Source organism: Micromesistius poutassou (genome assembly GCF_964030765.1).
Source record: "Micromesistius poutassou genome assembly, chromosome: 12".
Lineage (NCBI taxonomy): Eukaryota > Metazoa > Chordata > Actinopteri > Gadiformes > Gadidae > Micromesistius > Micromesistius poutassou.
The window spans coordinates 756,894-766,893 of NC_140282.1; the positions used below are offsets into that span (position 1 = coordinate 756,894).

The following is a 10,000-nucleotide window of genomic DNA, read 5'->3' on the forward strand; positions in this document are numbered from 1 at the left end:
TCACACACACATCACTACCACCCTCACACACATCACTACCACCCTCACACACATCAGTACCACCCCCTCACACACATCAGTACCACCCTCACACACATCAGTACCACCCCCTCACACACACACCAGTACCACCCCCTCACACACATCAGTACCACCCCCTCACACACACATCAGTACCACCCTCACACACACACATCAGTACCCCCCTCACACACACATCAGTACCACCCCCTCACACACACCAGTCAGTACCGCCCTCACACACACCAGTACCACCCCCTCACACACACACCACTACCACCCCCTCACACACACATCAGTACCACCCTCACACACACATCACTACCACCCCCTCACACACATCAGTACCACCCTCACACACACCAGTCAGTACCCCCCTCACACACACATCAGTACCACCCCCTCACACACACCAGTCAGTACCGCCCTCACACACATCACCACCCCCTCACACACACATCACTACCACCCCCTCACACACACCAGTCAGTACCGCCCTCACACACACATCACTACCACCCCCTCACACACACATCAGTACCACCCCCTCACACACATCACTACCACCCCTTCACACACACATCAGTACCACCCCTAATGTGTGTGTGTGTGTGTGTGTGTGTGTGTGTGTGTGCAGGGGTCTACCAGACAACATCCAGCTGGACGTGGACGGAGACCGAGAGACGGAGCGGATCTACTCTCTGTTCAGCTGCTACATGAGCAAGCTGGTCAAGATGCAGGGTACCCGTCTGTCTGTGTACCCGTCTGTCTGTGTACCCGTCTGTCTGTGTACCCGTCTGTCTGTGTACCCGTCTGTCTGTGTACCCGTCTGTCTGTGTACCCGTCTGTCTGTGTACCCGTCTGTCTGGGTACCCGTCTGTCTGTGTACCCGTCTGTCTGTGTACCCGTCTGTCTGTGTACCCGTCTGTCTGGGTACCCGTCTGTCTGTGTACCCGTCTGTCTGTGTACCCGTCTGTCTGTGTACCCGTCTGTCTGGGTACCCGTCTGTCTGGGTACCCGTCTGTCTGTGTACCTGTCTGTCTGTGTACCCGTCTGTCTGTGTACCCGTCTGTCTGTGTACCCGTCTGTCTGTGTACCTGTCTGTCTGTGTACCCGTCTGTCTGTGTACCCGTCTGTCTGGGTACCCGTCTGTCTGGGTACCCGTCTGTCTGTGTACCCGTCTGTCTGTCTGTGTACCCATCTGTCTGTGTACCCGTCTGTCTGGGTACCCGTCTGTCTGTGTTCATGTGTGTGTATTCCTTAAGGGGAAATGTCAAAGCTCTCAGTTACAAAGTCTTTTTTTGGAGAGAAATGCAGAATAATTGCCTCATGTTTTCATAATCAAAAATAATCGTTTGAATAATCGTGATTTCAATATTGACCAAATAATCGTGATTATGATTAATCGAGCAGCCCTAGAATACAGCGTGTTTCAACACTATATGACCGGTGGTAATGTAGTGGTAATGTAGTGGTAATGGAGTGGTAATGTATACGACTGTATCAACAGTAGAATACAGCGTGTTTCACCACTATATGGCCGGTGGTAATGGAGTGTATATGACCGGTGGTAATGGAGTGGTAATGTAGTGGTAATGGAGTGGTAATGTAGTGGTAATGTCCCTCATCCTCATCCTCATCGTCGTCCGCTTATCCGGGGTCGGGTCGCGGGGGCAGCAGCTCAAGCAGGGGGCCCCAGACTTCCCTTTCCCGGGCCACATTGACCAGCTCTGACGGGGGGATCCCGAGGCGTTCCCAGGCCAGTGTTGAGATATAATCTCTCCACCTAGTCCTGGGTCTTCCCCGGGGTCTCCTCCCCACTGGTCGTGCCTGGAACACCTCCCAAGGGAGGTGGGCATCAGTGGTCCAGTGGGCATCCTTACCAGATGCCCAAACCACCTCAACTGACTCCTTTCTAAGCAAAGGAGCAGCGGCTCTAATCCGAGTTCCTCCCGGATGACTGAACTTCTCACCCTATCCCTAAGGGAGAAGCCAGCCACCCTCCTGAGAAAACTCATCTCGGCCGCTTGTATCCGCGATCTCGTCCTCTCGCCCTAGTGGTAATGTGTCCGACCGTGTCCACAGAGGCGTGTGGCAGCCGGTCGGTGTACGACGGCCCGGAGCAGGACGAGTACTCCAGCTTCCTGATCGACGAGCCCCAGGAGACCTACAAGACGCTGAAGATGGTGGTGTCGGCCGTCCAGACGCTGGAGCAGAGGCACACGCAGTACCGCCGCGACAAGTTCAAGAAGACCAAGATCGGCAGCCAGTACGTACAACAGTGAACCACGTTTAGAAAGTTTATTAAGTTTTATTGAAACAGTACGTGAAACACACTGAACAAGTTTTATAAAGTTTTATTGAAACAGTACGTAGAACAGTGAACCACGTTTAGAAAGTTTTATTGAAACAAATATTTAAACACAGTGAATAAGTTTTATGTTTTAATGAAGCAGTACGTAAACACAGAACAAGTTTTATTGAAATAGAACGTAAAACACACTGAACAAGTTTTATAAAGTTTTATTGAAATAGTTTGTTAAACACAGTGAACAAGCTTTATAAAGTTTTATTGAAACAGTACGGTAACACTGAATGAAGTTTTATTGAAACAAATATTTAAACCCAGTGAACAAGTTTTATGTTTTAATGAAGCAGTACGTAAACACAGAACAAGTTTTACATGATTTTATTGAAGCAGTAGATAAACACAGTGAACGAGTTTTATAACTTTTATTGGAGTAGGGTGAACTCAGTGAACCAGACTGTTTATGACCTGGTTTCATAACGGCTCTTTCAATGCTCTCTGTTTTCAGGGAACATCCAATCGGAGACAAGAGCTTCCAATGCTACATCCGCCAGGAGTCAGAGAGCACCACCTACTCCATCTAAGCCCCGCCCACTCCACATAAGCTCCACCCCCCCCCCCCCCCTGTGGAAGGTCACCACGACGACCGTGGCCAGCAGAGGATTTCTTTCATTGAAGAAAGACAGCGTTCATTTTAACAACTTACTTACTCCAGTGTTTTAAAATGTTATTTTTCACAAAAAAAAGAAGACGAGGAGAAGCTTCACAATAACAGCTCTTGAGGCTACAAACTCTGTGACTTTTATCACGTGTTTGCCATTTGGGAGAGGGGAGCATTTTTTTTAGACCCCGATGATACGAGTGGTCGGAAGAGAGCCTCTAAACTACGCACTTTACTACCGTCCTGAAGGACCACGCACCGCGCTCACACACCCACAAAAAAAGTTGTTTTATTTGTCGCGGTTTTGGAATATTTTGTACTGATATTAATTTTTATTTCTTTGTATTTGGAAGAGTCTCACAGACCAAACTCACGACGGAAGGACTTTTGTTCCCCAGGTTTCAACCTTCTCAGGAAGGAGAGGAGAGGCGGCCATGACCGCTTTTTGGGACCAATGCTAGGCTGTGCTAGGCTGTTAGCAGTGTGCGAAATACCCAGTGTGGATTGGGGGGGGGGACGGACGGACGACCTCATAGCTTTCTACGGCCATGCTTCTAGTTATATTATTACGATTTTCACAAATCAAATAATAGTTTAAGTAGTTTGTTTTCTTTTTGAGATGTTTGCAACAAACGACTGAACCCTTAGAAGTGTTACCTCCAAGCTGAAACCGCTCCACAGTCAACGTCGTGTTCTGTGACGTTGGCTGATTCTGTGTGGCCACTAGGGGGCACTGCGGACAGCTGGCCACTAGGGGGCACTGCGGACAGCTGCCACTAGGGGGCACTGCGGACAGCTGCCACTAGGGGGCACTGCGGACAGCTGCCACCAGGGGGCACTGCGGACAGCTGCCACTAGGGGGCACTGCGGACAGCTGCCACTAGGGGGCACTGCGGACGGCTGCCACTAGGGGGCACTGCGGACACAGTAATGAAGAGTGAAGCCGTTTCTCAATTTGCGTTCTCGTGTGTACTCGTGTACTTGCGTTCTCGATAAACGTCATCAGTGGTAGCCCAAGCACTGTTCCAATTCCAAGTATGCGAGTACGCGAGTACTGTCGTAAAACCCGTGTGTGTTCTCGATGCGTTCTCGATGAGGCCGTTCTACCGAGGATGCATCGGAGGTGACTCGTGTGGACTTGGGACCGTTAAATATCCCAGAATGCATCATCGAGTCTGCTGCTGTTCCAATTGCAGAGTGCGTACTCGCATTCTCGGAAGTCTGTACTTGAAAGTCCGGACTTGCCAAGTACGTACTTCCAAGTCCGCGAGTACGTAGTCCGCGTACTTGGTATTGAGAAACGGCTTGAGAGTCGCGTTAAGACGGGCAGGAGGACAATGTGAGAAGATGGTGTATGCTGATGCTTATCATCACAGTAAACATCGTTTACTTGACTCTTCTTGCGGTCGTTATTTGCCCGGGGGGGGGCTCAGCCTAAGACTAGACTCAGAATAAGACTAGACTCAGAATAAGACTAGACTCAGACTAAGCCCCCCTTGTATTTCTCACACTGGCTGTTAGCATCCTAGCTGAACCTCCCTGACCCTTAGCATCACTGTGCTAATATGCTAATTGCTGGTTTGATTCTGAGTTCAGTCTTAAATCAGAAGCGCCAACAGGCAGTGTCCATCGATTCGGCTGTTTCTGCGGAAGGACGGTACCCTATCCCGGTCAGGCGTCAGGTCTCTTGGAACCCTAACCCTGTGAAGTGGTACATACCCTAACCCTGTCACACAGTACAGCGCCAACATCCTCTCAGATGGTACTCTTAACTCTATCAGCCGTGACGAGACCCTAACGCTGTCAGGACCATATCCTACCCCTGTCACACAGTACCCTACTGTCGGTCCTACAGTAGAGTTGTGACATTATTCCAGTGAGTGAAAGTAATTCCCAGACGTGCCAAACAGTTCAGCTATCCTGCTTTTCATTCTCTACAATGATGTGGAACCTTTTCAACCAATTGAATCCCTCATTTCAACTTTACCTTAAAATGCCAATGTTCCTACATCTGGTTCAAGTGTTTCTGTGGGGTTTCAACAAATTGGTGTAATTCAGGGTTAGAGGTTCCAGCCCTCCTGTTGAGGAGATAGGATACGATAGTGCTTTATTAAAAGTCACCTTTCCTGTTTGCAGGAACAACTGCCGATTAAATCCTTCGAAGCTGACGTTCGCTAGCGACAAACTCTCCAGGGTAGTTTCACCAGCTGATAACTGCAGGGTCGTTGATGTCCACTAGAGTGCGTAGTTTCACCAGATGATAACTGCAGGGTCGTTGATGTCCACTAGAGTGCGTAGTTTCACCAGATGATAACTGCAGGGTCGTTGATGTCCACTAGAGTGCGTAGTTTCACCAGATGATAACTGCATGGGCGTTGATGTCCACTAGGGTGCGTAGTTTCACCAGATGATAACTGCATGGGCGTCGATCTCCACTACCGAGCGTACTTCCACTAGCTGATACCCTCAGGGTTGTTGATCTCTACTAGAGGTCGTAGTTTCACCAGCTGATACATACAGGGTCTCCACAAGAGAGGGTAGTTTCATCAGCTGATACCTGCAAGGTCTTTGATCTCCACTAGATGGCATAGTTTCACCAGATGATACCTGCAGGGTCTGTCGTTATTCTAAACTAGAAAGCGTAGTTTAACCAGCTGATACCAAGAGGGTCGTCAGTCTTTACTAGAGAGATAAAAGAGCTAAAGAGAGCGTATTTCTACCTTTACTGCCAACCCTGGTATACTTACGTTTCAAACGCGACCATAATGAACATTTCATATTTTTAATACCTCCTAAAACATTGCCATAGTAGCTGAAAGAGTACGTGTTGTGAGCTGTGTGTCTGCTAACGATCTAATGAGATGATACTAGACTATTCCCCATATTCTAGGATGATCTCACTAGATGAAGAAGATGAAGATCCTGATTCAACTACTAAAGGGAGAACAGCGTGTTTTGTATTCTATATTTTGAAAGTATTAAAATAAGAAATATGTACATAAACTGTGTAATGAAATATCATGACAATGAAGTTGATAACAATGTAAGCCTATGGTGTCTTTTTTTCCCCAATCAATTTCACTAGAATGTATCTATCACTATATCTGACTATCTCTCTCTCTCTCTCTCTCTCTCTCTCTCTCTCTCTCTCTCTCTGTCTCTCTCAGAATACTCTCTTTACGTATTCAAGGGTTCGGTGTTCGTGTGTGTGTGTGTGTGTGTGTTGAATTCCTCCATGGTCATGTGTAAACGTATTTTCTGCATGAACGCCCCACTGTGCTTCCAATCAATAGACTCAAAGTCCCGCTGCGCGCGCGCGTCCGTGCGTGAGTCCGCTCCCAGCCGCGTCGTGTCTATGAGCGGGCGTGCACGTTATCTCTCATGCACTCTGGCCGGGGACCAGCTCTGGCAGCAAACACACTCAACACAACCCCCCCCCCCCCCCCTCCCCCCCCCCCCACACACACACACATAGACAGACTTAAAATCATCAAGAGGAAAGTTGTCCACTGAGAGTAGGAGAGAAGGAGACGAGAAGAAGGAGACAAGAAGAGGAAGAAGAAGAGGAGACATGTGGAGGACGAGGCTGACCTGCTGCCTCGCGCTGCTGCTGGCGCTCGGCCACGCTCATCAATGTAAGTAACCGAAGTGATCAGCCGATCATCAGCTGATCGGGGGATCGATGTGATACGTGGAGGGAATCGACCCGACGGCGTGTAGTGGCGCCGGGGTCCTGTTTCTGGTCCCGTTCTTTGCTAAATACCAAAACTCTTCTGTCCTCACCGGAGCTGCTCCCGGTGACGATGACGTAGTTTCAGGGGGAATAACGGTTTCGCAACGCGCCCGAATCCCCCCCGGGAGGTGAACCCGGTTCCAGAGGCCGCTGCCCGGCCGTCGCTTGTACTCCCGCGGGACGCGTTTATCCGGAGCAGCCGCTCAGCAGTGAACTCTTCGTTCTCCTCCATAGTTTAACTTCTTTGAACACTTTTATCAAGTGTGTGTGTGTGTGTGTGTGTGTGTGTGTGTGTGTGTGTGTGTGTGTGTGTGTGTGTGTGTGTGCGCGCGCGTGCGTGTATGCGCGTGTGTGTGTAGTTCTCAGCAGGAGGTCCGCCTCTGTGTTCCTCGCGAGGAGGCGGAGGGCGAACTCCATGTTCGAGGAGCGCATGAAGGGGAACCTGGAGCGGGAGTGCGTGGAGGAGCTCTGCAACCGGGAGGAGGCGCGGGAGGTGTTCGAGAACGAACCGGAGACGGTGGGGGGGAGCGATCACACAACCGCCCGCTGCCTTTTTGGTCGTAATGTCATCGTGTGCTACTCTGAAACGAGTTATTATTTTTTTAAATAATGAAACTTATTGCATTTCACGCATAACGTAAATGCAATGGTCACATTATTGTACACACCCCAGTGTAGGCCTACGATACATAACACAACTAGGGATGTTAGGGTCCGTTAACTTGGTGTCTAAGGGAGCTAACATGATAACAACCAGAGGTGGACATCATGGAAGAGACACAAATGAAAAGTAAAATATTTATCGTCGGGGAAACACAAAGCGAAGGGGAGCGGTGGAGCCAAAGCACCTAGCAGAGCAGAACTACTAAAGAGCGAGTTTATAAGAAAAAAAAAATATTCTATTATTATATTATAAAAGAACTAGAGACCCCGAGTAGCCCAGCTACTATCAAACTACACATTTATAATATCAAACTATTATGTTACAATCAAACTATTTATTATGTTACTATTAAACGATGTATTATGTTACTGGGACACTATGTATTATTTTACTATCAAACTATTTATTATTTAGATATTATCAAAATATTATAGGCTACTATCAAAGTACTTATTATGTTACTATCAAACTATTATTTTATCATTAAACATTTTTGTATTCAACTATCAAACTACTTATTATGTTACTATCAAAATGTCTATCTATGTTTTATCAAACTATTATCTTACAATAAAATGTTCATGAAATTGTCAAACTATTTATTATGCTATTATCTTTCTATCAAATTATTATTATGTTGCTATTCAACTATTTATTAAACTTACTATCAAACAGAAAGAACCATCTTACCCCAACTATTTTAATTCTTGCTTTTCTCCTTGTTTTTTGTTTAGGAATACTTCTACCCTAAATACATCGGTAAGTCATCCAGATCACTCAGAATTCTAGATGTTATATTATATGTCAGGTATATTCAATGTATACTAGTGTTATTAAAGATGCTTTAGTTATGATTTAAGCACCATTATATAAAGTACTATTATTAAAGATGCTGTTTAATTCATAATTAATGATTTATATCGCAGTGTGTCTGGGATCTCACCGTGTCGGCATCACCCAAAACTCAAACTCCGCCTCCGTACCACCTGACCTGCGTACCTGCGTCACAGGTAATACTAATACTACTAGTAGTACTAATACTTATACTATTACCCCTTGACTACCCACCTGCATCACAGGTAATACTAATACTATGTGTGTCTCTCTTTCTCTGTGTGTGTGTGTGTGTGTGTGTGCGTGTGTCTCTGTGTGTGTGTGTGTGTGTGTGTGCGTGTGTCTCTGTGTGTGTGTGTGTGTGTGTGTGTGTGTGTGTGTGTGTGTGTGTCTCTCTATGTGTGTGTGTGTGTGTGTGTGTGTGTGTGTGTGTGTCTCTCTATGTGTGTGTGTGTGTGTGTGTGTGTGTGTGTGTGTGTGTGTGTGTGTGTCTCTCTATGTGTGTGTGTGTGTGTGTGTGTGTGTGTGTGTGTGTGTGTGTGTGTGTGTGTGTGTGTGTGTGTGCGCAGAGCTCACTAACCAGTGCTCCCCAGACCCGTGCCAGGCGGCGGGGTCAGAGCGGTGTGTGGATGGACAGGCGTCCTACACCTGCGTGTGTCGGCCGGGGTGGAGGGGTCAGCGCTGTGAGGACGGTGAGTATTGATCCGTGCTGATCGATGGTCTGTTGGTACTCATCACCTGGAGCCCTGCTCACGGTCCAGTCATACCAGACACAGAGCAGCCTCTGCTGGGAACGCAGACAACAATGACCCACGCCCTGCAGCAGCGGCCCTCTGCAGAAGAGCCCGGGCTGGTCTGCTGGACTATCGCCCCTTTTCCACCGACAGTACCAGCTCGCCTCGCCTCGCCTCGACTCGGTACCTGGTACCTGGTACCTGATACCGGGTACTTTTTTTTAGTACCACCTCCGTCGAAGTTACAAGCGAGCGGAGTAGGAACTTTTGTGTGACGTAAACAGGCTGCTGGTAACTGATTGTGGACACAGAGAGTGACACCACTGGATGAGTCATGATGAGCACAACGTCGGAACGTGAAACTCGACATCTTTAAATACCACGAGCGTCTGCATTCAGTCCACAGTAGAGATTGGAAAATGGACGAAATAACGAAGAAGGACACGCCGTGTCCAAGTCCTCCATTGTTTTTTTGTTGAGCCTAGCCCCAGGCGCTGTGTTTTGATGTGGCGCGTGGAGAAGTACGTCCCTGCAGCGCTATGTGACGTCCCGCCCACGGTGAAGAGGTTCTTTAGATGGAAACGCGACGTGCCTGGAACCAAACCGAGTCGTGGCGAGTCGAGCTGGTACTGTCGTGTGTCCCAGGCGTTAGAGAACCGGGGTCACTCAGAGCGTCTCTCTGGTTGACATTCATCATCGAGATGCTTTTTGTTGTGAACATGTTCTGCACCTCCTTGTTTAAGCTTCTTATGTTTTGTATGTTGTGCATATGTGTCAAAAACATTTGCATCAAGCGGTTACACTATATAATATAAATGAATAGAAATGTATGTCGAGGTGCTTTTCATATGATATTGGAAACACAGAAAAAAGGGAATGAGATGGTGGGAAATGTACGGCTGGATTAGGAAAGATATAATTTTGCAGACTGTCTGTCTGCACTGTACAGACAGACAGTATGTTAGGGGAATGTATGGAGTATGTTAGGAGAGTGTTTGGAGTATAGGGAAAATCCACAAATTACTTTCATATTTAGTGCCGACCA

At 47.7% G+C, this 10,000-nt stretch overlaps 2 protein-coding genes across 2 annotated transcripts in view; both read left to right on the forward strand.

Annotated features, from left to right (window-relative positions):
* The window catches only part of rasa3 (RAS p21 protein activator 3), a 28,088-nt gene extending 21,975 nt beyond the window's left edge, over positions 1 to 6,113 (forward strand). Inside the window, exons 22-24 of the mRNA XM_084476206.1 lie at positions 659 to 762; positions 2,107 to 2,290; positions 2,838 to 6,113. Coding sequence (XP_084332332.1) covers positions 659 to 762; positions 2,107 to 2,290; positions 2,838 to 2,913 — 364 coding nt within the window. The 3' untranslated portion in view covers positions 2,914 to 6,113. The remainder of the gene's footprint in view (positions 1 to 658; positions 763 to 2,106; positions 2,291 to 2,837) is intronic.
* A 352-nt stretch (positions 6,114 to 6,465) lies between these two features.
* pros1 (protein S) overlaps positions 6,466 to 10,000 on the forward strand; it is a 10,498-nt gene continuing 6,963 nt past the window's right edge. Inside the window, exons 1-5 of the mRNA XM_084476222.1 lie at positions 6,466 to 6,625; positions 7,083 to 7,240; positions 8,122 to 8,146; positions 8,314 to 8,397; positions 8,791 to 8,913. Coding sequence (XP_084332348.1) covers positions 6,562 to 6,625; positions 7,083 to 7,240; positions 8,122 to 8,146; positions 8,314 to 8,397; positions 8,791 to 8,913 — 454 coding nt within the window. The 5' untranslated portion in view covers positions 6,466 to 6,561. The remainder of the gene's footprint in view (positions 6,626 to 7,082; positions 7,241 to 8,121; positions 8,147 to 8,313; positions 8,398 to 8,790; positions 8,914 to 10,000) is intronic.